At 44.0% G+C, this 27940-nt stretch overlaps 1 protein-coding gene across 2 annotated transcripts in view; it reads left to right on the top strand.

Moving 5' to 3' along the window:
• The first annotated feature begins 7334 nt into the window (after positions 1–7334).
• Positions 7335–27940, top strand: part of UBE4B (ubiquitination factor E4B) — a 135787-nt gene continuing 115181 nt past the window's right edge. For both annotated transcript variants that reach the window (XM_066270498.1, XM_066270497.1), the window contains exon 1: positions 7335–8081. In XM_066270498.1, the coding sequence (XP_066126595.1) occupies positions 8058–8081 (24 nt within the window). In that variant the 5' untranslated portion in view covers positions 7335–8057. The remainder of the gene's footprint in view (positions 8082–27940) is intronic.

Genomic DNA, 27940 nt, shown 5'->3' with positions numbered 1-27940 from the left:
CTTTCACTAAGTGGTCACCGCATGCAAGAGTACGTGAGAGACTGAGTTAGCAGCCCTGGCAACCACATCTGCTAAGTGCATCAAACAACCCCAGACATTAGGCATAACTGTGTACCCCTAAAGAAATCAAATCCTACGCCAAGCAAGAGGAATTCTGAATTGTAAGCACAAGTAAGAGTCAGAGTAGACAAATTTCAAGTACTGTAGTTAACATTTATTACAGGTTAAGTCAATCACAAGCATGACCTCTGATTATAGCTGGAAACCACACAGAGTCACCAACGAGGCAGTTGTAACATAGTAGGTATTCCTTCGCAGGCAGGCTGCATCGTTTTATTCAAAGAGAACATTAAAAATTTAGAAAATGGCTAACCTCAAGTCAACAGCAATAGCAAACAAGACCTAGTCCTTAAAGCTTATATGTTAGAAGAAAATTGTTACCATTTTCAAGAGGAAATCTCCTTTCCCAATTTATGAGATAAGGACATACTTCTTAGAAGGTAAAGAATTCAAAGAAGACACCAATAGGATACACAGTCTAACAGTGTTGTTGTTATTATTTCTACAAATACCATAAATTTTCAAAAATTTCTTCACTACTAATAAATCCCATTAACATGCAGGATATATTATATTATTTTTCCCAGTCTTAAAAACAAAACACTTTTTACCAACTTCTCCCTCCAGCGCATGCCCCATTTCTCTTTCTCTGAGAGTTGTCTATACTTTCATTCTTTCTGAAATACACTCTGATCAGGTTCCTGCCTCATCACTCCACAAAACTGCTCTCAGGGTCACAAAAGAACTGCTTGTTGCTAACACACAGTCTTCATCTGACACGACCTATCAGGAGCATTTGAAACAGTGGGTCATTACTTCTTTCTTTAAACACTTTGTTTACATAACATTTCAGTCACCTGGTTTTTCTCCAACTCCAAGGCCAGTCCTGTTGGTCCTTTGTGTTGGTTCCTTTACCATCTCTTGCTTTTTTTTTTTTTAATTTTTTAATTCATTTTAGAGAGAGAGAGAGAGAGAGAGGAGAGAGAGACAGGGGGAGGAGCTGGAAGCATCAACTCCCATATGTGCCTTGACCAGGCAAGCCCAGGGTTTCGAACCAGCAACCTCAGCATTTCCAGGTCGATGCTTTATCCACTGCGCCACCACAGGTCAGTACCATCTCTTGCTTTTTAAAAAAAAATTTTTTTATTTTTCTGAAGTTGGAAACGGAGAGGCAGTCAGACAGACCCCACATGTGCCTGACCGGGATCCACCCAGCACGCCCACCAGGGGGCAATGCTCTGCCCATCTGGGGCATCACACTGTTGCAACCGGAGCCATTCTAGCGCCTGAGGCAGAGGCCACAGAGCCATCCTCAGCGCCCAGGCCAACTTTGCTTCAATGGAGCCTTGGCTGTGGGAGAGGAAGAGAGAGACAGAGAGGAAGGAGAGGAGGAGGGGTGGAGAAGCCGATGGGCGCTTCTCCTGTGTGCCCTGGCTGGGAATCGAATCCGGGACTCTTGCACGCCAGGCCGACACTCTACCACTGAGCCAACTGGCCAGGGCTTACCATCTCTTGCTTCTTAATGTTGTGGGCCTTAAGATCAGTTTGGAGTCCTCATCTTTGCTATAATCACTCCTGTGGTAATCCCACCCCATCTCATGACTTTAAATGTCATCTGTGCATCAAAGATGCTCAGTTGATGACCCTGGTCTGGATCCCTCTCCTGAACCCCAGACCTATATATCCAGTTGTCTACCTGACATCTGTACTTCGTCTAGTAAAAATTTTAGACTCAATATCCCCCAAGCTGAACTTATTTTCTCCTGAGAGTCTACTCCACTCATAGTTCTTCCTATCTCAATGAACGGCAACTTCATCTTTCTATTAAGAGTTGGAGTCATCTTTGACTTTTTGTTTTTATAATTCTCATGCTCCACTCCCAAATTCTGTTAACTCTTCCATCAAAATATATCCAGAATCCAGCCACTGCTCCCTGCCTTCACTGCTGCCACCTTGGTTTGAGCCCCTCACACCACTCACCTAGGTCACTGCACCTCTAACCTAACTGATCTCAGTCTTTCTATTCTTATTCCCCTTCCCTCTATTTTCAACACAGCAGTCAGAGTGATAGAGAGCTCAGGTCACTCCTTGGTTCAGAACTCCCCAACAGCTCTCATCTTCGAGTAAAAAGCCATAAGTGTCACCATACTTGCCCTAACACTCATTCTGCTTTGGCCATACTGACCACCTGCTGGACTGTTGCTGCCCCTGGGCCTTGTCTTCCCTCTGCTGCCAGTGCTGTCCCTCCAATGTCCATGTGGGTCATTTTTGCACTTCCTTCAGGTCTTTTTTCAAATGTCACTTGCTCAGTTAGGTCTTCTCTGACCACCCTATTTTTTTTTTTTTTTTTTTAGCAAGAGAGAGAGACAGAGACAGACAGGAAGGGGGAGAAATGAGAAGCATCAATTCTTCGTTGTGGCACTTTAGTTGTTCATTGATTGCTTTCTCATACGTGCCTTGACCAGGGGGCTCCAACTGAGCCAGTGACCCCTTACTCAAGCCAGCGACCTTGGGCTTCAAGCCAGTGATCTTTAGCCTCAATCCAGTGACCATGGAGTCATGTGTATGACTCCACACTCAAGCCAGCAACCCTGCACTCAAGCGGGTGAGTCTGCTTTCAAGCCGAATGAGCCTGTGCTCAGGCCAGTGACCTCAGAACTTTGAACCTGTGTCCTCAGTGTCCCAGGTCAACACTCTATCCACTGTGCCACTGCCTGGTCAGGCTGACCACCCTATTTTAAAATGGAAACATCCATTTTCAGCATTAGTCCCCTTCTTAAGTTTATTTTAATCTACCGCATTTATTACCTTTGAATATAATATACCATTTGTTTATTTATTTACTTCTTGTCTTCCTCCTCCAGTGGACGTAAGCTCTGTGAGGACAGGGATCTCTGTGTTTGTTTTTTTTACTCCTACACCTCTGTACCCAGTCAGTGCTCAATAAATGTTTGTTGAATAGTCATGCACTTTTCTAGGTACCAGAGTTTCAGCAATAAGCCAGACAGACCAGGCTTCTGACCTCAAAGCGTTTACATTCTCTTGGAGGCACTGTGGAAAGGGAATAAACAAGTAAACAAGCCAATGAAATTATTTCAGATTTTGATAAGTGCCATGAAAGAACTAAATAGGGAATATGATAAAAGAATGATGGAGAACGGTGGGGGACTTTAGAGTAAGTGGTCATCATTAGCACGTAAGCCCCTTGGGTATGTGGCCATTAGCTACCTTCTTCATAGCTGTGATGGGATTTTTCAGAGCCGGGGTGGAGGTTCTCGATTTGGAACCTGTTGAGAAATAGGACCCAGGGACAGAAAAGTTGAGATAAAAAAAAAACACCTTTATTACTAATAAAATGAGCTAATACTTCATCCCTAAGTAAGAAATACATTCTTAACTAGTCAATGGCACAGTTGGACAACCAGAGCTTTCCCCACAGACACATAGCCTGCCCCAGTTAGCTCGTTTTAGCCAGGAGAGTACACCGGAATTTCCAGGCAAGCAGGTAGGGTATCAGAGAGAAAAACCAGATGGCACTTAGTCTAACACACTCAGTTCCTACTTCAAATTCAACAGTCAACTATGTCATTCCTCCTATCCTGGGGAAGAGGGAGTTCAGATGGTAGTGTGAAGTTGGAAGTGGTTCAGGTTCTCTCTCCTCCATGGAAACAAAAGGAATAAGATGTGGTTCTTCCTGACATGCCAGTGTTCATTCCAGGTGAACACTCAGATATCCTGCTGAGGGGAGTGTAGTAGACAGATGACTCTGGCTGTTTTCCCTCTGGATCCACTACAGTGGATTCAAGCCCATTCCTGCAGGAGGTGACACTTCTCTAATGGAAAACTTTGACTTCAGGACATCCACTGGCTTGGCCAAACACTTTTTTAGAATTCCCTGCAGACTCTTTCCACCCGATGCTCCTTCCTTCCTCCTCTCCTTTCACTGGTAGCAGACCAGTATCAACCCTGAAGTCTCTCCCCACCTTCTCCTCTAACCTTTGTCTTTCACATGCATTTCCCCAAATAAATCTCTTACATGTCTAATTCTCTCTGGATGTGTGCTACTTGGAGGACCCAAACAAATATGCATGTGGTATCCTCAACACCTGGAAAAGGGCCTAAGATGCAAAGTGCTCAATAAAAGTTTGTTAAACGAGTTAATGCATAAAGGAAATAACATTTGAGCCCAAATCTAAAGAATAAGAAGGAACCAGCCATATAAAAAACCAGGGGAAGAGTTTATCAGGCAGAGAAGACAGAGTACCAAGGCTTTGGGAAGGGAAAGAGCTTCTCTAACTGAAGAGTGAAGGGCGGTGAGGCTGAAGCCCAGGAGAAGGGCAGTGTGGTATAGGTGAGGCAAGACAAGCAGAGGTGACCAAATGCCATAGGATCTTACAGGTCATGATAAGGAGCTTGAGTTTCATTCAATGAACAATGGGTCATCACTGATGGATTTTGCACAGGTGAATGATGTGGTCTGACTCATTTATTTTTTAAGTGAAGGGAAGGAAAGGGAAGGGAAGGAGATAGATAGATAGATAGATAGAGAGAGAGAGAGAGAAAATGGGAGATGAGAAGCACCAACTCATAGTTGCGGCACTTTAGTTGTTCATTGATTGCTTTCTCATACGTGCCTTGACCTCAGGAGCTCCAGCTGAGCCTCTGACCCCTTGCTCAAGCAGTGACCTTGGGCTCAAGCCAGTGACCTTTCTGCTCATGCCAGCAACCATAGGATCATGTCTATGATCCCACGTTCAAGCCAGTTTCCTTGTGCTTAGGCTGGTGAGTACACGCTCTAGCCGGCGACCTGGGGGTTTCGAACCTGGATCTTCAGCATCCCAGATGTATGCTCTATCCGCTGTGCCATCACCTGGTTAGGTGAAATTTCTTATAATTGAATATTGTTATGAACTGACCTGAATGTTTGTGTCCCCCTTCCCAAATTCATATGTTGAAACCCTCTCCTCTTCCCCCAGTGTGATGATATTACTTTTGGGAGGCAATTAGGATTAGATGAGGTCATAGGGGTTGAGTACTCATGAATGAGATCAGTGCTGTTATAAGACTTACTAGAGCACTTGCATCCTATCTTGACCCTCAGTCACAAAGAGAAGTCAGCAGCCTGCAAGGCGGAAGAGGGCTCCCACAAGACCAGAGCATGCTGGCACTATGATCTTGTACTACCAGCCTCCAAAACAGAGAAATAAATTTTCGTTTTTAGGTTACCCAGTCTATGTTATTCTCTTATAGCAGTCCAAACTAAGACAAATATTAAATGTGCCTTCTACTAGTGAATGTATTACATCAAAAGTACAAGTGAGCCCTGGCCGGTTGGCTCAGCGGTAGAGCGTCGGCCTAGCGTGCGGAGGACCCGGGTTCGATTCCCGGCCAGGGCACACAGGAGAAGCGCCCATTTGCTTCTCCACCCCTCCGCCGCGCTTTCCTCTCTGTCTCTCTCTTCCCCTCCCGCAGCCAAGGCTCCATTGGAGCAAAGATGGCCCGGGCGCTGGGGATGGCTCTGTGGCCTCTACCTCAGGCGCTAGAGTGGCTCTGGTCGCAACATGGCGACGCCCAGGATGGGCAGAGCATCGCCCCCTGGTGGGCAGAGCGTCGCCCCTGGTGGGCGTGCCGGGTGGATCCCCGTCGGGCGCATGCGGGAGTCTGTCTGACTGTCTCTCCCTGTTTCCAGCTTCAGAAAAATGAAAAAAAAAAAAAAAAAAAAAAGTACAAGTGACAACTCTGTGAACACACTGGTCAGCGTACACTTTAAATGGGTGAATTAATTGTACGGTATGTGAATTATATGACAGTACCATGTTCAAAAAAAGAAGTGAACATATTAACATCAATGTCACCAGGAGTCCAAATTCTGGCTTACACAGAATTCCTTTTCTGGAGAGCAGATAATATGCAAAGCCAGCAGTGGTCTAATTTTACTCACAAATTCCTTAAATATCTTTCTGTCATGTTACTATCAATATTTTCAGCCAGTACAAAAAAATTAAAACAAAAAAACCCCCAACAAACTTTTCATTCAGGAATGCAATCTTTAAATTATGGTTTAGTAAACCATCTAATACAGTATATTCTTCATATATGGCAAAGCCAGGAATTATATGATACTGTTATGTTGACTGATCAATTCAGATCTGTATATTAGAAAATACTTGTATTCTTCAGAGAACAGAATAGTAGTTGCCAGAGGAGGGTGTGTGTGTGCAATGTATGAAGGTGGTCAAAGGTACAAACTTCCAGTTGTAAGGTAAGTCCTGGGATGTGATGTGCAGAATGGGTATTAGAGTTAACAAAACTGTATTGTACATTTGAAAGTTGCTGAGCACAATTCTTAAAAGTTCTCATCACAAGAAAAAAAATTATAACCACGTGTGTGATGGATGTTAACTAAACTTACAGTGGTGATCATTTCACAACATATACCTATGGCAAATCATTATGCTGTACACCTCAAACTAATGATGAAGTCAATTACATCCCAATTAAAAAAAAATTGTATTCTTGTCTAGCTGAGGAGTTTCTTTCCATTGACTCCCGAAGTCTTCCTTGTAGATGGGTCCCCACTTCAAAGTTTTCCGGGTGTCACCCATTTACACTTTCATATTTTCCCATCACTTTGGAACACACACACACACACACACACACACACACCCAATCAGAAACTCTCTCTCCAAAGTAATGTGAGATGGAGTTCTACTTGTGTTCGTCGAGTTCTCTTCCAAAGGGGGGTTTCTCTGCAGAGCTGGAAAAGTAGAAAGACGTTTTCAGAACGTGAGCTGTCAGTGAGTTGGAGATCCTTCGTCCCACAAAAGGAGTTGCATTCCGTTTTCTTCCACTTCTCGGCAGCATCGTGGCGACTCACGCGTTTGCGAGCGGCTAAAAAGCAAAGTGCCTGGGAACAACGGAGGCGCTGGGGTCGCCAGCTGGAGTCCCCTTCTGGCGGATCTTCCCGGCGTTGCCGGGCCTCGTGGCCTCCGACCTCGCCCGCCAGCGTAGCCCTCCCCGGATCCTACCTGAACCAAGCCCGCCACGCCCCGCTCCCCCGCGCCGTCGCCATGGCACCGCGCCGCCCCGCGCCCAGCCCGCCTTCCCGCAGCCCGCTCGCCCCTCCCCCCGCCTCGCGCTCCCGAGGGGGAGGGGAGGGTGCGCAGGCGGGAGGAGACACAGGCGAGAGGAAATCAGCGGCGCGACGCCCGCGGCTTATTGGCTGCCTCGTCCTGAGGCCAGAAGCCCCGCCTCTCTGGCGGGGGTCACGTGATCCCTTTCAAAGATGGCCGCCCTGTTGTTTTGATGAATAATACTTGGTGGGGCGAGGGGGTAAGAGTAGGGGTGGACGGGTAGGAGGATTTACTCTTTCAGCCGGAGCATCGCGAGTCCCGTCCTCCTCCTCCCCTCTGCCCCGGCTCTGGCGTGGAGGCGGGGCGTGGCCGGCCTGCTTTGGGAGGGGAGGGGCTTCCCCTTTCAGTGCTGGGCTCTGCCTGGGCGGCTGTGGGGTCGTCCTACCGCGGGGCATCTACTCTGCAGTCGAACTGTTCCCGCCGGGGATAAAGGGTAGGAAGGAGAGCAGGATCTGCTGGAGGAAGCGCAGCTGCCGCGCCGCTGCCACCACCACGAAGACACACCGGGCTGGGGGCACGAGACGAGCTGGAGACCAAGCTCCCCAGCCTGGGTAACCTGGGCAGCGGAGAGGGTAGTAAGTGGCGCCTTAAGGTAACCCTGTAGCAGCAGCAGTGGCGGCCAAAAGAGGCTGCTCAGGGTACGAGCAGCAGCTGTAGCAGTCTCTGGGGCGATTGGAGTGACCGACGCCAAGGCAGTTCAGTGCCTCTCGTGTTCTTATTTTTTAACCTCTGACTATGCAATTCTGAAACCTCCCCCATTCGGGGGACCAGAGAGCCCTACGGACACCTTCCACCCTCCTCCCGCCCTGGTCTCCAGAACAGAAGGATCTCTCCCGAACGCCTTTCACCATTAAGAGGAAAGCGATGGAGGAGCTGAGCGCTGATGAGGTGAGGAGGTTGGGAGACACCTTGGGAGATTAGTTGGCAACTCTTTGGCCCTTTGGACAAGGATGATATTGCGTCAATGGTGCCTGGTCTGTGGGCTTCGGGAGGGAACGGAGATGACATTTTGCAAGAATAAAATGAGTCCCTGAGAGGGTCTCCGGTTGTATTCTGTATTCCTTGCCTTCCTTTTTCATTCTGAACTCCATTTGCTTCTTTTCGAGTCTTTTAGGGTCTGAAGAAGAGAGCATAGGGAGGCGTACATTCTTTTCTCCAGGGCATTTAAGCAAGACGGGCTAGATTTACATTAAGTTAAATGTGTGTGCGCGCGCGTGCGTTCGTGCCTTACTGCAGAGATTTAAAGAATAACTTTGTGGATGAAACCAGAATGTATGGGTGTGTTTTTTAAAGGGAGTATTTGAAAACCCAAGTATGTGTGGCTATTTCACTGTATAAGTTCATTAGACATACGTTTGTGTTTGAGGGTGGCCTGCAGACAGATTTGACATTTAACGAAATATGTATCTGCTTAAGTGCTTAGTGAATTTCAGTTTAATTCTAATAATTTAACAGACCACTAATGACTTCTGGCGTACTTCTCTTTAATTCAGCTTTTTTTCTAGTTTTTGTCCCTTTCAAATTTGGTTTTGCTGTAGGAGACGCAGAACAACAAGCCAATGGCTTTGTAAACTGCCCCCGTTACATTTCTGAAATGAGTCTTACAAATCCCTTTCTTGATGTTTTAAAGGTTATTTAATAAGATTGTCATAAAAACAGTGGCAGTTGGGGTACAAAGAATTTCTTCTTTTCTCAAATTGGGAGCTTCCCTCTTAGGACCCCTGCTGGCCTCACTCTCTTCTACCTACCTACCGATTTCTTCCACTGGTTCGTATAAAACTTCCCTACAGGATGGTGAAAGTAGTCACCAGTCAGGTTGGTGTACTATCAAAGGACAGTGCTTCAGTTTTAGCTACGGAGTAGTCAGTATGTTTACTTTGGGGCTAAAATTCTCTAGGGATGGGGCATGCAAATGGTGGGTTAAGGGTCAGGTAGGAAATGAAGCAAATAATTTTGCTGGTTTTGATACTTGGCTGTTTTTGGAAAGCCGGGATTGCCTATTTTGTGTTCCAGACTCTGTTCTCTCAAATACATCAGGAATGCAATCTTAAATGAGAAGAATATTGAACCAGTTTCTTTTATCCAAGTGGGAGCTATCTGAGTTACCCTTGGAGGCACTTTATTTTATGTAGTTCTTAGAAGTGTCACCCTCTTTTGTTTTTCTTTATGATTATTTCTAGTAGTAATTTCTCTTAACGTAAAGAGTTTATGTTTTTCAGTAGTCCTTTTATTTTATTTTATTTTATTTTATTTTTACATATTCTAAATTGTCTCTGGTTTAGAAGTTTTTACATATTTGAGTTTTCACCAAGAAATTGTTTTCAAACCAGTCAAGCATACAGACCAGTTAAAGATACTGTATATTTGAACTGTGGCTCTTCGCTTTATCCAGTCCTTGAAGACGGTCTCACTTTTCTGTGACCATATAAGGACAAATGTAATCGTTGTGGAGGAGATATAAAAGCATTTTTCATGGTCAACAGAATATTAAAATAAATGGGAAATTTGATTTACTAATATAAGGTCAATATAAAATTACATTCAACAAATTAGTTGTCCTGAACACAAAGGGATAGTTCAATAACTGGCTATTTTACTCTCAGTAGAACCTAGAACAAATTTTTTTTGGGGCAAAAATCTTATGGTTGTTTTTTTTAAATCTATTTTCTTTTCATTCTGGAATTAAGTGGGCAGTTCTCAACAGACGTTTCCAAAGTTTTTGCCTTTGTATTGTTACTCTATTGGTGGGAACTTTTGTCACAAATAGGGTAGGTGATGTTCTTTTGGTTAGAAAATAATAGACTTATGTTACTGAAAATTCAGACGTACATCCAGGGTGAAAACAGGCAAGACAGTGATATTTCCATCTAAGATAGGTAATTAGGTAAGGGAGAGTTTCACATTTTAACAAAATGAAAATGTACAAGAATATAGTTCATGAAAAATAGAGGCTGGTATAACCAGATTGGTAGCTCTAGAAAATTGTTCATTCCAGCACGTTTTGGTCTCTCTTCTAGATCACCTTGAGTTCTTGTACTTTTCTTCTTGTGCCTTCTAAGTAGAGCACTTCATCAACATCATTGCTGCTTGTTATATGTAGAGTTCATAGCGCTATAGAGCAGATCCATGACTAAGTTCATTCCCTTCCGGAGTCTACATTCCACAGTGTCATTATTTACATTATATTCATTCTGTACCCTGCTCGTGTGTTGTTTTTCCTATACCAAAATGATGCTATGAGTAAGGCAGGTGTATTTTCAGCTGTGCTGCTGATGAGATTGCATTGAAATGATTTGCTTTTTTTTGTTGTTCAATCTTTATGACCTAGTTCATCTTCAAGATGGCTGTCAGGGCTTTAGGGTGTGGTCAAGGTTTTAGAAGAGTGTTAAGTTTCTCAAAGGTAGAATAGGTGACCTAGGACTTTTCAGTTGTGCTCTGTAAGTGGAAAGGGACCGACATCAACAGCTTCAGAAGTCTGCTTTGTGCCCGTGCACTTGACAGCCACTATCTTGTTTGATAAAACAGTGCAGTCAAGAAGGTCCTTCACTTTCCCTTATTTTACAGGTGAGGCAGCTGAGATTTAGGTTAAGTGATGTGTCCATAGTGACCTTGCTTAGAAGCGATGGAGTTGGAATTCAGACCCAGCGTTCCTAATCTGAAAGCTCTTTTTACTACATTTTACTGCTTAACAACTGGCAATAAATTCATCACAGCTTCTATATAAAAACCTTACTAACATGCATGGTCTGCATAGTTTTTCTATAGAAGTGCTGTTTTTCATGAATGCATTCATGACATGATCCGATTTGTAGGCTTTTTTTGGTCCCGACTCTCATCACGCCCCTCCAGGATTGTTCACTCAACAGACATTTTGTAAAAAGATGCTATATATTCCTAGCAATGTGTTAGGTAGTTTAGGAGAAAGAGCCCTTTTTCTTAAAGAAATTATAATTTAACTGGGGGAGGGGTAGGTAGAGATGGAGATAGATGAGCATGCCACCGAACAGTATAGGTCACTTAGGGCCTGTTGTGGAAGTATGCACAAGACATTATAAAGCAAAAACAAAAACAAAAAAACAAGAATGAACCCCTGGTGGGGCAATGAAGTGGAGACTTATAAGAATAACTGGTGTTTATGCTGAGCAGAAGTTGCCAGGGGGAAGGGCTCTTGGAACTGGCTGTGACTCTGGGGAGTTCAGAAAAGTGAGCAGTAGTGGGACCAGAGACAGGATTTTGCCTGCGGGAGCCAGAGCAGAAGTGCCCAGAAGTTTGAACTTTCAAGACTGTAGTGAGCCTTTGAGGGGTCTTAAGGGATTAGAAAGATGGTTGACAAAGGCGTAGAAAGTGAGTCGGAAGAAGGTGGCTGGGTGCAGGCTGGAGACAAATGAGGAGGCTGTTGTTGTTGCTCTCAGGGAGTGAGCAGTGGAAATGGAGGAGGGCAGACATTAGAAATAGCCAGAATCTAAGTCAGGGGTAGTCAACCTTTTTATACCTACCACCCACTTTTGTATCTCTGTCAGTAATAAAATTTTCTAACCGCCCACCGGTTCCACAGTAATGGTGATTTATAAAGTAGGGAAGTAACTTTACTTTGTAAAATTTATAAAGCAGAGTTACAGCAGGTTAAAGCATATAATAATTTCTTACCAAGTACTTTATGTCGGATTTTCGCTAAGTTTGGCAGAATAAATCTTTATAAAACAACTTACTATAGTTAAATCTATCTTTATATTTATACTTTGGTTGCTCTGCTACCGCCCACCATGAAAGCTGGAACGCCCATTAGTGGGCGGTAGGGACCAGGTTGACTACCACTGATCTAAGTTAACTGGCTTAGAATGATCAGTTAGATGTGAAGGAGGTGGGGGTGGGGAAGGAGTAGAGAAAAATTGAGTCCTGGGTTTCTGGCTTGGGAGAAGGATAGATTGGGGGAGGAATCAGGAATTCCAGATAAGGAGCAGATTTTGGGGAATGCAGATGAGTCGTTTGGACCATTGACAGATGAGCCATCGTGGAGATCCTTACCCCTGGAGAACATCTACATCTTTTTGACCTTTTTCTTTGGGATAGACCTAGGAACCTAAGCTCACTTTTCCCAGTAGAGAGTTGCTACCACCACTTTGTAAACTGGCGTCTTCTTCAAGCCTGGTAGGAGTGTGAGCTGTCGCCTCCCAATCTCCTCCTTTACTCCTTTTCCTTGTTTCAGCCAAGAGACAGAGAATGATAATGGTATCAGCCGACATTTATTGAGCTCTTAATATGTGCTAAGCAGTTAACCTGCTCAGCAAGGCTGGTATTATTCCATTTTAAAGATACGATAATGAGGCACACAGCTAGTAAGCTGTGGAACCTGTATGCTAATCTGGAGCCTGGTTCCCGATCTCTTTACTAAACTACTGCCCAACCAGAAACAACCTGAGCCAGTTGTACCATCCACAGCACTTTTATTGTTCTTTTTGAGATGAGAAGTGGAAGCCCACACTGTTGATAAGGGTGGATGGAGTTCATCAGATAGCCCTCTGCTCTTGTAGGGGCAGAAGACAGAAAGACTTCTGACCAGGGCCCTTGGGTCTCCAGGCCTTTGCTCAGAGCAGAGTGCATTTTCTCACAAGGCACTTTGTACTGTGTCTAGGGTGGAGATGTCTTCCGCTACGTACGTACGGGGTACGGGGTCGTCAAACTTTTTATAAAAACCGCCCACTTTTGCAGTGCTGGTCAACCTGGTCCCTACCGCCCACTAGTGGGCGGTCCAGCTTTCATGGTGGGCCAATCGCAGTCTACGTAGTTCATTCAAGGACATTTACTGTTTCCTTGCTGCATGTCAGACATCACCTGAGCTCTGCTTGCATGGAGTTTCGTTCTAGTCAGAGGAGACAGGATGAACAAACATACACTGTACATCTCCGATTTGGTGATTTGTACTGTGGAGAACAAGTCAGCCAAAGGTGTGGAGAGCCGTATGGTGTGTGGAGTGTATGCAGTTTTGGGAGGCGGCTTGTGAGTTGAAATTTCAAGGCAACAGAGAGTCATGTGGGGGGAAGAGTGTCCCCAGGTGCCGGGAACAGCGGGAACCGGTGTAAACCTTGGGCAAGGGCACAATGGCAGGAGGTAAAGCTATCAACTTTTTCAACAAAAAATTGCTGAGTTCTTATAACTGGGTTTCAGTCAATTCTGAAACACCCCTACCCCTGTTTTTCTCCCTACATTTCAACATCTTTGAAATTGGGATGCATCTTTTAAGGGTGTACTAACCATTGGCCAGGTGGCAGTTGTGACATAGCTGTCATTTCCTGTTTATGTGCGAACCTGGTTGTACCTGTTCACATTATTGCCCCTTCAGTTGAATGTTATGTGTATTTAATTTAGTTGCCATTTTAAGTACATTCAAACAAATTATGCTTTGATCAGCGGCGGAAACAAATATTACTTCGTACTCTGTACTCCGAGAGGAATGAAAACAGCAGTGGGGTGTCAATTTGAAGTTGGTAAAGAAAATGTTTGTCCTTAAAGGAATGTTCACAATTTCATATTTTATTGCAAAGCAACAACCAAGTGCATTAGGGAACTTCGGACAGGCAGCAACCCACAAGTCTCTGAAGCTGTGTCACATTTTGAAAGTGAACATACAATTAGAAGGATTGCCTTTCACACTCAGACAATCCAACTGAAGGTCAAAGACGCTCCACATTCCTTAGAAAGAAATTTCAGAGCGGTGAGAGGCTAGTGTAACTGATGACCTCTCTGTCCTGGCGTATTGTTAAGGTATTTTGTTGTGGTTGAATGGGCAGTATTTTTTTTTTCTTGGTTGTGCAAAAAATACACAGCTTACAATCAGAGACATCTTATATTTGGTGAAATACAGTATATGCCCATCATTGTTCTGGACCTCAAGGATATATCCGTGAACAAGCAGGCAGAAGTCCTTGCTTTCATGGGTTTACTTTCTGATTTGTGTTTTAAAAGAGTCACTCTGGCTGCTGTGAAGAGAATAAGTCAAGGGGAAAGAGTGAAAGCAGAGAGAAAGCTTAGGAGGCCATTACAGGACGAGGGTCAGTGGCGGAAAAGGGGAGGGAAGGTCAGATGATAGATGGCGGGATAGTTTGTGGGTAGAGCCAATGGGATTGGGCAATGGGAGGCTGTGGGCGTGGAAAACAAGTTGAGCATGGCTGTTTGCGTTGAGATATCATTGGGTCAACCATTGCAGCGGAGGAGATGTGAAGCAGCCGCTGCCTGAACTATATGGATGGATGTTGATTTCTCTCTGAATAGAAGTCTGGGTAGGAGGCTGGGGCAGCTCTATGCTCATCAGGAGGCTGGGCGCCTTCTGTCTTACTGTATCAACTTTCCTAGTATATGGCTTCCATCTTTTAGTCCCTGTATAGCTGCCTTCTAGCTAGAGGGGAGAGGGGAGAGGGGACCAAGTCATGCTTCTCTTTAGCGGCGCATCTTAGAAGTTGCACAGATCACATCTGCTCACCTCCCACTGGCCAGAACCTAAGTCAGGTGACCATGGCTACTTGACAGGAAGCTGAGAAATACAGTTTTTACTGGATAACTGTATATTCAGCTAAAAGTTCCTTTCCGTCAGATGGGAAGAACAGTCTAGGCCTTTTTTTCTGAAACCTTTTTCCCAAATGTAAAACACATTGCACCTTCTTAAAGGAGACACGACCCTCAGTCTCTGGGTGGCATACAGGGGTGGGCAAAGTAGGTTTACTGTTGTAATGCAAATACATAATACAATAATTAATAATAAGAAGACAAGAATACACTGTTTTGCATACTCACAACTGTAAATTTACTTTTGTTCACCCCATACAGTCCAGGAACTTTAGATTAAAATACAGTACGATCCCCCTCCCTACCATGTGCTGTGGAGGAGTCGAATAGGATGACGGGAAGAAAAACTCCCATTTGAAAAGGGAAGAGTCGGTGTACGGACCCGGACCCGTGAGGGGCCGTAGCCATTATCAGCTCCGGCCAGGCTGTGCTGTGCTGTGGTTGTGGTGGGGGTCCCTGGCTTAGCAGCCTGGGTCTGCCCTCTTGCAGGAGCTCTCTTGTGCCTTGCCCTTTATGGCAGTTTGTCAGTGTCTGTTTTCCTCTGTGGCCAGGTCATTGGAGAATATTCCTTCCTGGGCTGAACTGTTCCTCCAGCTTGTTTCCTGCTGGATACCAAAGGAGTGGCTTCTCAACCCTACTTAGCCCCAAATTACTAGGCTCTACGGAAACTTAGACGGGAGACCGTGGACATGCCTTAGGCACATCTGTCTTACCTTTTATCTCTGTATGCACATTGGCAAGCTGTAGCTTGAGTCTGTCTCATTCTTGTGGGACTTCTTAAAGTGGCAAGAAGCCAATAAGCACCCAAATTCTGAACTGTTCAACCAGTTCCCCTAGAATTACAGGCATGTTAGCAAGCAGGCTGTTTTCTAAGGTGTCACAGGTTTTACCAAAGTTTTATTGTGGCCTAATAAGGGTCACCAGCCTTCTCTTCTGCAATATCTGTGCCTCTGCTGATCCCTAAGGCAGTGCCACATACGAATACTCTTAAGGTTGATTATTTCCCGCTTCCATATTCTATATACTTGTTAGGATTTTGGTATGGCTGCTGCAGAAGAGACATCCAACGTGATAATGGCTTAAACAGGATAGAAGCTTACATTTCTTTTTCCTTTATATAAATCATTTTTTATTTTTCATTTACAGTACAGTTGACATATATTTATATTAATATTAGTTTCAGGTGTACATCCTAGTGATTAGACATTTATATAACTTACTAAGTGATCATCACGTTAAACCTCATATCCATATGACACCATACATAGTTATTAGAATTTTTTTTTTTTTTTACAAAGACATAGAAAGAGTCAGAGAAAGGGACAGATAGGGACAGACAGAAACAGAGAGAGATGAAAAGCATCAATCATCAGTTTTTCATTGAGACACCTTAGTTGTTCATTGATTGCTTTCTCATATGTGCCTTGACCATGGGCCTTCAGCAGACCGAGTGACCCCTTGCTCAAGCCAGCGACCTTGGGTCCAAGCTGATGAGCTTTGCTCAAACCAGATGAGCCCGCACTCAAGCTGGTGACCTCGGGGTCTTGAACCTGGATCTTCCGTATCCCAGTCTGACGCTCTATCCACTGTGCCACCGCCTGGTCAGACATAGTTATTAGAATTTAATTGACTGTATTCCCTATAATGTACTTCACATCCCTGTGACTATTCTGTGACCATCAATTTGTACTTCTTAATCCCTTCACCTTTTTCACCCATTCCTCTAATCCCCTCCTGTCTGGCAACCATCAGAATGTTCTCTGCATCTATGAGTCTGTTTTCTGTTCTGCTTGTTCATTTATTTATTTAAGATTCAGTTGTTAGTGGTAGATCGTCGGCTGGGTGTGTAGATGTCCCGGGTTCGATTGCTGGCCAGGGCACACAGGAGAAGCACCCATCTGCTTCTCCACTCTTCCCCCTCTCCTTTCTCTTTGTCTCTCTTTTCCCCTCCCGCAGCCGAGGCTCCATTGTAGTGAGTTCGCCCCAGGTGCTGAGGATAGCTCCATGGCCTCCACCTCAGGCGCTAGAATGGCTCTGGTTGCAACAGAGCAATGGCCCAGATGGGCAGAGCATCGCCCCCCTAGTGGGCTTGCCAGGTTGCTCCCGGTCAGGGCTCATGCGGAAGTCTGTCTCTTTCCCCTCCTCTCACTGAAAATAAAAAGATTCAGTTGTTAAAAAAAAAAATTCAATTGGTATGTATTTATTAATTGCCATTTTATTATTCATATTTCCAATTTTTTTCTTCTCTTGAGGAAGACTCTTTAACATTTCATGTAATACTGGTTTGGTGGTGATGAAATCCTTTAGCTTTTTCTTGTCTGGGAAGCTATTTATGTCTTTCAATTCTAAATGATAGCTTTGCTGGGTAGAATAATCTTGGTTGTAGGTCCTTGCTTTTCATCACTTGACTATTTCTTGTTAATCCCTTCTGGTTTGAATGTTTGTATGCTTGATACTGTCCCAGGGGCTCCTTATACTATGTTCATTTTTTTGTATTCTTTTTTTTTTTTCTATTCTGATTGGGTGTTTTTTACTTTGTTATATTCCAAATTGCTAATTTGATTCTGGGCTTTATCTACTCTACTTTGTGTGTGTGTGTGTGTGTGTGTGTGTGTGTGTGTGTGTGTGTCAGAGAGGGACAGATAGGGATAGACAGGAAGGGTGAGAGATGGGAAGCATCAATTCTTCGTTGTGGCATCTTAGTTGTTCATTGATTACTTTCTCAAATGTGCCTTGACTGAGGGGCTACAACAGACCGAGTGACCCTTTTCTTAAGCCAGTGACCTTGGGCTCAGGCTGCTGAGCCTTGCTCAAGCCAGATGAGCCCGCACTCAAGCTGGCGACCTCAGGATTTTGAACCTGAGTTCTCCACATCCCAGTCCGACACTCTATCCACTGCACCGCCACCTGGTCAGGCTATCTACTCTACTTTTGATTCCCTATAAATTATTTTTCATTTCAGTTAGTGTATCTTTTATTTCTGACTGGTTATTTTTTATGGTTTCCTTGTCCCTTTTTATGCTGTGGAAGTTCTCACTAAGTTTCTTTTAAGTAAAAACCGAGACAGGTTGTTGAGAGCTGGTTTAGTAATTCTCTGATTACTGGGGAGCAGTTATTCTGTTTTGTGGCCCACCATCCTCAGATGCATCAAACTTATAGTCCAAGGTGGATGCGCCAGCTCCCACAAGAACAGCCACATCCTAGTCACCAGGAAGAGGCTAAAGGGAAAGGGGAGACATGTTCCTATCCCTTAAGGACTTGATCATAAAGCGTCACACATCATTGCTTACATCTCCTTGGCCAGAACTTACTTACAGGGCCACAACCAAATGCAAGTGTGGCTGAATGTGTACCAAGAGGCAACTAGCTGTTTTTAACCACAGTGATTCTAAGAGTTTTAGCTTAAGCAGCATGAAAAATGGAGTTGTTATCTACTGAGATGGGGAAAATTGAAAGAGAAGGGTTGGAGGGAGAAATGAAGTTACCTATTTCAATCATGTTGTGATTTTATTGCTTAATATTTATCCATGTGAAGATGTCAGGTAGGCTGTTGGATATGCCTTGGACTTGCAGTTCAGGAAGAATGTCTGAGCCTCCAGCCACTCCAGCATTTAGAGGTAGGAAGATAAAGATGTCTGGAAAGACCCAGAAAAGAAGACTGATGAGGTACAGCCACTGATGCAGGAGGAAAGTCAAGAGAGCATGGAGTCCTGGCATGCAGGAGAAGAAAGTGTTTCCTGATGGAGGGGAGTGTACAGTTCTGTTGAATGTTAGTAAAGTAAATTAGAAAAGGATCAAGGCTTGACAATAGGATTTGACAACATGGAGGTCACTGGTGACCTTGACAAATTAAATCTCATTGCTGACTGGAACAGGTTCAAGAGAGAACGGGAGTCATGGCAGGGATGCTCCGTTGGTTAGAGCGTCATCCTGATATACCAAGGTTGCAGGTTCAATCCCCAGTCAGGGCACATACAAGACAAGAGTCAACCAATGAAAGCATAAATAAGTGGAACAACAAGCAGTGTTTCTCCCTAAAACCGATAAATAAAAATTAAAAAGACGAAGAATGGGCCCTAGCCAATTGGCTCAGTGGTAGAGCGGCGGCCTGGCGTGCAGAAGTCCTGGGTTTGATTCCCGGCCAGGGCACACAGGAGAAGCACCCATCTGCTTCTCCACCCCTCCCCCTCTCCTTCCTCTCTGTCTCTCTCTTCCCCTCCCGCGGCTGAGGCTCCATTGGAGCAAAGATGGCCTGGGTGCTGGGGATGGCTCCTTGGCCTCTGCCCCAGGCACTAGAGTGGCTCTGGTCGCGACAGAGCGAGGCCCGGAGGGGCAGAGCATTGCCCCCTGGTGGGCAGAGCGTCGCCCCCTGGTGGGCATGCCGGGTGGATCCCGGTCGGGCGCATGCGGAAGTCTGTCTGACTGTCTCTCCCTGTTTCCAGCTTCAGAAAAATACACACACACACACACACACACACACACACACAAAAAAGACAAAGACAAAGAATGGTAGGAGAGAGGAGATAGCACAGTGAGACGCAGGCTGCAGGGATAGACTGTGGAGCCACCCGAGGATGGCGCAAGCCATGGGTGAGGAAGTGAGAAGGAAATATTTGTTGAGATATCTTTAAAAATTTTACCTTTTACCATTTTCTATTATAATCACTAATTCCTATATTTATTCAGTGTTTACTCTGTTCCTCTTTCCCCAAGATAGGAAGTAAAGGTGTAGAGATGGATTTGTATATTATTCATAGCAAGAAGTTTTGGGCCTGAATTATATTCCAGATAGAAATTTTGAACCATAATCTGGGGCACCATGGGTCATATTATAGTTATTTTTTTAGAGCTTTATAAAATGAAACAAAATAAACTCCTGAGTGGCAAATATCAGGTAAAAGATCTAAATATTATTAATTCTGATTGTTTAATTTCAATAAATTTATGTAGGATGCTTACTCTCTGCTTGGTATTGGGGGTTACTCATGTGGAGATCCCATGTTGCATACGAGTGAGACCTGGTCTTGACCTGCAGTGAGCTCATACTCTGGGGAGACAGAAACCTAGCTAGATAGAGTTCAAGCATTAACGCAGATATTTAAGTAAAGGAGAGTGCAGTCCATGGAGCAGCTAATTCAGAGGGGTGAAAATCTGGGAGGGTTTGATTAGTTCTTAAAGATGATCCGAATTATGGCATTTAGAAAAATCTCTGGTGAGGATGAATGTTTCAGTTGCTTCTTACTCTGAGTAAACTGTAGTACATGTATGCTTTTTAAAAATTGATTGTAAAAATACTAGAACCCTTGAGGGAAAACTGGAGAGGGTGAAAACCCTCTGACATTGGTGGTACTTGCTGATCTGAAAGGTTTTGCGATTATCAGAGTCAGCCAAATGTGTAACCCCAGACTTCCCTAAACCTCTGGAGTCAGCAGAAGCTGAAGGAGCAGGAGGTGGGGAGAAGGAGGAACAGAAAAGGTGTCTCATTAAAATGACTTCTCCTGATACTAATCACACAACACTGCAATTGTCTGTTTGCTTGGTGTATTTCTTATTGCAGTATAAGCTCTTGACTGTTCAAACAGTTCACTGTAGTTTATTTTTGTTTTTAATATTAATTTTAATTTATTGACTTATTATACATATTATTATTTTTTTTTTAGTGAGAGAGGAAGGGTGAGAGAGACAGATAACAGGAATATCAAGCACAGGAATATCAAGCTGCTCCTATATGTGCCCTGGCTGGGGATCAAACTGGCAACCTCTGTGCTTCAGGATAATCTGTGCTTCAGGATGATATTCCAACCAACCAAGCTATCTGGCCAGGCCTTGTTCACTGTTTTTTTTTTTTTGTGTTTTTTTTGGTGTGTGTGTGTGTGTGTGTGTGTTTTAATATTTTTCTGAAGTTAGAAGTGGAGAGGCAGTCAGAGACTCCTGCATGCGCCCAACTGGGATCCACCTAGCATGGCGATGCTCTGCCCATCTGGGGCGTTGCTCTGTTGTGGCTGGAGCCATTCTAGCATCTGAGGCAGAGGCCATGGAGCTGTCCTCAGTGCCCTGGCCAACTTTGCTCCAATGAAGCCTTGGCTGCAGGAGGGGAAGAGAGGGGGGGGGGAAGGGTGGAGAAGCTGATGGGTGCTTCTCCTGTGTGCCCTGACCAGGAATTGAACCCAGGACTTCCACATGCTGGGCCGACGTTCTACCGCTGAGCCAACTGGCCAGGACCATGTTCACTGGTTTTTATCCAACTTAGCATAGGACTTGGCACAGAATGGCCCACAAAAAAATTAATGTTGAATGGCATGAATTGAATACAGTGTGTCTTTTTGTGACTCTTAATTCTTGTTGCAATAGGTTATTTATTTATTTGCTGTTGCTACATTAAATTAGGTTAAGGTAGACACTTGAAAGAAATCATAAGTCAGAATTGTAATTCAGAGTCAGATATAGCTGAGTTTTATTTGGACCAACCAGTTGGATGATCCTTGGCTAAATATTTAACTTTCTGAGTCTCAGTTTCCTTACTTGTAAAATGGAATTTTGCTTGTCTCGTGGCATCGTTCTTCAGATTAACTACATAATGGCAGTGAACCCTGCTATGCCCAATATAGTCGTCCCTCGCCATGTCTTGGTTCACTTTTCGTGGCCTCACTGTATTGTGGATTTTTAAATTGTATATATCTAATTTTGTATTGTGGATTTTTTGCTATATCATAGGATTTTACGTAGGTTTAAGAGTGTAAAAAGTGTTTAAGAGCATAGGAAGTGTTTATAAGAGTGGGAAATGTTTATAAGAGTGTGGGGAGGGTTTGTAAAGCCTTAAAATATATATAAATAATAAAAATAAATATAAGGTCGCTACTTCGGATTTTCACCTGTCGCGGGGTTCTGGAACCTAACCCTTGTGATAGACAAGGGACCGCTGGCACACGACCCAGGCAGTGTCGATTCCTGGACATATTAGTTCTCTTTTCCAGGTCAAACTAGTCCATAATTAGGATTTTAGTTGGGGTCCACATAACGTTTAATAAGCCCTTTGTATGTAATAATGAATGCCAAGAACGGAGAAGGCAGTAACTTACTAGTTAAAGCAGCAGGCATGTCCTGCCTGCTTGGTAGGTTGTGTTGGAATCCTCTCACTGGACCCCTTGTGCTTCCGAGGTCTCTCTTCCCTTTTCTAAAACCTGAAGTGATCAGGTGGCTGGACCTGGGAGTGGGGTGGGGGTGGGATGAAGGTGGAGCAAGGAGGTTTAGATGGAAAGGAATTGGGGAGATGGGATTTCAGAGCTGAGAAGAAACATGTTGCGTATCAGAACCAGATACAACTCGAGGCTCAGTGTGCTTACATCAGGTCACTTATTTTGTCTTCTGAAAGGACTGTCTCCCTCCTTCAGGGCTAGGGCTGGGGCAGAGGTACCTCTGAGCTGACTGTTGTTGTGTTCACTGCTCAGCAGCTGCCATAGCTTTAGGTTCTTGTTTACTTTGGAAGACAGTAGTCTGGCTGGGAAAAGAGGTATCTTTGGGATCCTAGTATTGCAAAGTGTTCAGGGCCTGGCCGGTTTGCTTAGTGGTAGAGCATTGGCCTGGCATATGGATGTCCCGGGTTTGATTCCCAGTCAGAACACACAGGAGAAGCGACCAATTGCTTCTCCACCTTCCGCCTCTTCCCCTCTTGCAGACATGGATCGATTGGTTTTGAGTGCACTGGCAGGTCACTGAGAGGATGGCTCCCTGGAGCCTCCACCTCAGGCACTAAAAATAGCTTGTTTGCGAGCATGGCCCTATATGGGCAGAGCATTGCCCCCTAGTGGGCTTGCCAGGTGGACCCTGGTTGGGGTGCATGCCAGAGTCTATCTCCCCTCCTCTCAGTTGGAAAAAGTAAAGTAAAAGAAGTGTTCAGCTTTGACTTAATTGCTTTCTAATTAAACATGAAATGTATTCAGTACACATTGTCTCATTGGTTCTCGTCTCAGTGTTTGGTATAGATTCCAGGTGTGTAATAGTGTCATGGTAACTAAACCAGTTAGAATTTCTAACCAGATGAGGTAGCACTTTGCTCATGGACCTTTCTGGGAACTGAACTCCTAGGATTTCCAAGTAAATCATACTGAACACCTGTCATTTGCCAGGCACTCCTAGAATCATTATCAGGTCAGGGTCTGTTGTCAGACCCCGTGCCTATACTTGTCATCAGGACCAGCTTCCTGGGCATGTGACCTGGAAGAAGAGGTGCCTCACACTTGCTTTATTGCTCTGCTGTTGTTATCTTGAAAGTCTTAGCACATTTTGAGCAAGAGGCCTTGCATTGTCATTTGGCTCCAGGCCCTGCAAATTCTGTAGCGGGTCCTGCTTGTCACTGACTTTCTCTGTGCAGGTGGATTTGACTGCGCAGAGCTTGACTAGATCCCGAGATACAGGAAACCTCATGCAGCTTCGCCAGAGAGAGATTGTTCCTGTTTTTTATGGGGAAAATATGTCTGACTATAATGCCAGGTCATAAATAGAATTTCTTGACATTGTTAACAAGTTTCTACATATATGTGGTACTGCATCAGTGGTTAACTTGTTTCACTTTATCAAATAGATGGACTTACTTTTTTTTTAATCAAGCGTGTTGACATACAGACATTTACTTCCATATTATCTTTTCATGTTGTATATCTTATTTCTTCAATCTCAGTAATTTTTTTGATTTTTTTGTATTTTATCTAGTGTACATTTTGGTCATATTTTTACAGTATAAACACTTGCTTTCATGAATTAAGAATTGTGTTTAAAACTATAACTCATGTTGGTTTTAAAATTTAAAAATGTTATCTAATGCTAATTTTCTATGGTATTTGTATTTATCTGTAAATACTTATCTGTGCGGGCCAGTCAGCTATTATGATTGACCAAACCAGTTTTCAAAAATAGTAAAGTACAGTTAATGTCAGAGATGGAAAAAATTCTGTATATGTGACTGATCCAGTGGGGAAAACTTACTGTATTTTTTGCTACATAAGACGCACCTAGGGTTTTAAGGAGGAAAATAAGAAAAAAAAATATTCTGAACCAAATGGTGTGTTAAAATATTTAATAAAATATACCACAATAATATTTAAACTGTAAATTCAACAGCAGTATTAAGAACCGTTAGCACTGTTATTAACAAATGAGAAGAGACTTTAATGTTCAAATACTCTTCTAGGTGTCCAGGAGCCCGCAGCAGCTAAAAAAAAAAAATGAACATTCGCTCTATATGATGCACGGGCATTTTCTCCTCCACTTTTGGGAAAAAAAGTGGATCTTATGGAGCGAAAAATACGGTGCTTCTGAGAGGGAAGTGAACATGAGTTCAAAATTTAAAAGCTACCTAGCAACTTTTATAATCTGTTCAGCAGAATTTTTAATGTCTGATCTGCTTAATATTATACTCATATAATTGTCATGTTCAGGGTGTTGAGAGATAAGAACATCCAGAAAAACTAGGCAATAAAATTTTTTGAGATAGGTTGAAGGAAAAAATTAAAAATGCTAAAAAATAAAATAAAATTTTTTTTAAACCTTTCCTTGCTGTGTACATATCCGCCAGGGGAACTGATGTGTTATGTTGGTTTTAGCAGTCATTATTTTGTGGACTAGTTAAAAACAACACGCAGCCTACACAGAGGAAACAATTTATAACCCCTTTGAACTTTGAACATCAGTTGTGCAGAGTAGAAGAGTAGCGTCCTTTATGGCATTTTTGTTTTAGGTTTGTGTTTGGTGATCATTAATTAATTAACCTTTTACTTTCACATAGTTAATCTTTTACTCATGAGAAATCCGGAACAGCATCCTTTGCAGGCAGTGGCATCCAAAGAAGTGCCTCTTTTCTTTTTCTTTTCATTTAAGGAGAACTGGGGGCCGATGGAGTGTTCATCCACATGGGCTGTTGTGTGTTATTCACTTCTACTTTGTACAGATGTCCCCGCACTCGAAAAGTTTGGTGATTTCTGGTTGAGGGAACTGTGAATAAAGTAGTCTTTTGCTTTGAGATGTTGTGATGAGAGTGGCTTGTGAGGGGGAGGATTTTGGTGAATGCCAAGTGGAAAAAAGGCTTGTGCAAGGCGCCTCTTAGTCTTTTTTTATGTTAATGCATACAGGTGACAAGGCATGGTCACCAGTCACCTTACCAGAACGAGACAGTTATGTGGAAATGCTGCATTTCTGATTTCAAAGAGGGCCTGGTGACATCGGTGGAAGAATGATGCTTAACCTGTAGGAGGAGTGTGAACGTGTTAGGAAGGAAACCTTTGTTCATATCCAGCATTTGATGGACATGTAATGGCCTGAGGTCAGCTTTCTTTTTCTTTGATAGGGTCCACTTTCTCTAACATTGTAGAGCTCTGCTGAAATATACTGATTTTGGAGGATTTAGAGTCAGTTTGAGTGTAACTTTGGTAAAGATTAGAGAAAATGCATGACTCCTGCTCCAGAAGAGTTTTCACTTTGGTTTCAGCAATAATTGTTTTGTGAGTCAATTTTTAAAACTCCACATAGCTGAGTTTTTTTTCTTTCTTTTTCTGTTTTTTATTTTTTATTTTTTTTGACAGACAGAGTCAGACAGAGGGACAGAAAGGGACAGACAGGAAGGGAAAGAGATGAGAAGCATCAATTCTTCATTGTGGCACCTTCATTGTTCAGTGATTGCTTTTTCATATATGCTTTGACAGGGCGGGGGCTACAGCAGAGGGAGTGACCCCTTTGCTCAAGCCAGTGACCTTTGGGCTCAAGCCAGCGACCATGGGATCATGTCTATGATCCCACACTCAAGCCAGAGACCTTGGGGTTTCGAACCTGGGTTCTCCACATCCCAGTCCAACACTGTGTCCACTGTGCCTCTGCCTGGTCAGGCTCCACGTAGCTGGATTTTAAGAAGTCTTTTAGGCCTGACCTGTGGTGGCGCAGTGAATAAAGCGTCGACCTGGAAATGCTGAGGTCGCCGGTTCAGAACCCTGGGCTTGCCTGGTCAAGGCACATACAGGAGTTGATGCATCCAGCTCCTCCCCCCTTCTCTCTCTCTGTCTCTCTCTCTTCTCTCTCCCTCTCTGACTCTCTCTCCTCTCTAAAAATGAATAAATAAAATTAAAAAAAAAAAGTCTTTTAAAAATGTTTAACACGCCCTGGTCTTGTGGCTCAGTTGGTTAGAGTGTCATCCCAACATGCTGAGGTTGCAGGTTTGACCAGTGGTGGAATTCAAATAATTGAAATTTTCCTTTTATCCAGGCATCTTGGCTGTGTGCTCTTTCCTTAACTATTTTTTCACTGTAGGAGTAGGATCTCATTCTTTTAGAGGTAGGCCGATTAGACTAATAGCCATTGCATTTGATATATTAAAGAGAACCCTGATTACAAGTGCTATTTTAACAAATGGTTCACTGAACTCAACAAAAAATTAGATACTGGTTTTGCTGAACCTGTGAGAACTGGCTGAACCCCACAACTGAGTTTGACCCCTGGTCAGGGCACAGACAAGAATTAACTGGTGAGGGCATGAATAGGTGGAATGGTGAGTTGATGTTTCTCTCTGCCTGTCTCTCTGTCTCTTTCTCCCTCCCTTCCTCCCTATTCCCCTTCCTTTATACTGTAAAAATATGACCAGCTGCACCATTTCTAGTTGCATTACCTTTCTGAGACTTGTTTTCCCCACTTAGAAGGTGATAATACATTTATCTTGCAAGATGAAGGTAATATAATGCACTATATGAGTTGGTATTTATTGGTCTACAGTTGATCCCCCCAGCACAGTTTAAGGTCCAAGAAAGCTAGGACTTGATCTGCGTGTTCATTGACGTATTCCCAGCAACTGTCACAATGCCTGACTCAGAGCACTCAGTAACAATGAATAGTGCCCACCTGACACACAGCTAGCGGTCATCTTGTTTTTTTATAATGACAGCCTCCTAGTTTTCTCGTTCCTTTTGCTCTTTTCGTCTTCCTTTTAGGTCTGGACTTTGTTTTCCTCTGGCTTAGGGCTCTGTTTCACACAAACAACATGACCATGTAGAGCAGCTACCGAAAGGCATCATACCTGTTGGCTGACTGTGACATCAGCAGCAGGAGAAGCCACTAGGATCCAGAGCCCATGTCTGCCAACTTGACACTGCAGAGAAACATCCTGAGAGTAGGATTGCTTTCATTAGATCTGGTCTTTAAAAAATGAGTTCTAGCCTGACCAAGCAGTGTCGCAATGGGTCGAACTGGGACACGGAGGACCCAGGTTCGAAACCTCCAGGTCACTGATTTGAGCACAGGCTCATCTGGTTCGAGCAAGGCTCACCAGCTTGAGCCCAAGGTTGCTGACTCGAGCAAGGGGTCACTCCCTCTGCTGGAGCCTCCAGGTCAAGGCACATATGAGAAAGTAATCGATGAACAACTAAGGTGTTGCAACGAAGAAGAATTGATGCTTCTCATCTCTCTCCCTTTCTGCCTGTCTGTCCCTACTTGTCCCCTCTCCCTCCCTCCCTCCCTCCCTCCCTCCCTCCCTCCCTCCCTCCCTCCCTCCCTCCCTCCCTTCCTCCCTCCCTCCCTCTCTCTTTCTCTCTCTCTCTCTTTCTCTCACACACACACACACACACACACACACACACACTGAGTTCTGCAGGCCCTGGCTGGGTACCTTGGTGGGTTAGAGCATTGTTCCAGAACGACAAAGTTGCAGGTTCAACCCAGGAAGGTTGGGTTGAACCTTCAGGGCACCCACAGGAAGCAACCAATGAAAAGAGAAACAATAAATGAATGCTTTCCTTCCCCCAATACTTTCCCTTCTTCCTACCCTCCCTTGCCCTTCCTCTCTTTGTCTCTCTAAAAGTCAATAAAAATTAAGCCCTGGATGGATAGTTTGGTTGGAGTGTTGTCCCAAAGTACAGAGGTTACTGGTTCAATCCCCAGTCAAGGTACATACAGGAACAGCTAAAAAAAGAAAAAAAAAAAGATTCCTACAGCTGCGATTTTGTTCTCACCCACAACATGCCAAGTTCAGAAAAAGATGATGGTGGTCCCCATTCCCATCTTAGATCGCACTTGATCAAATGGACAAGAAGACTCTACATGAGATCACGTAGCAGCTACTTCTGATGCTAGTCCTTAAAACAGATTCTGGTCATGCCCTGGCCGGTTGGCTCAGTGGTAGAGCGTCGCCTGGCATGTAGAAGTCCCGGGTTCGA

The sequence above is a fragment of the Saccopteryx bilineata genome, chromosome 3, assembly GCF_036850765.1.
Source record: "Saccopteryx bilineata isolate mSacBil1 chromosome 3, mSacBil1_pri_phased_curated, whole genome shotgun sequence".
NCBI classification, from domain to species: Eukaryota; Metazoa; Chordata; class Mammalia; order Chiroptera; family Emballonuridae; genus Saccopteryx; species Saccopteryx bilineata.
The sequence above is the reverse complement of the archived record's forward strand: the minus strand, read 5'-3'. Positions and strand labels throughout refer to the sequence as shown.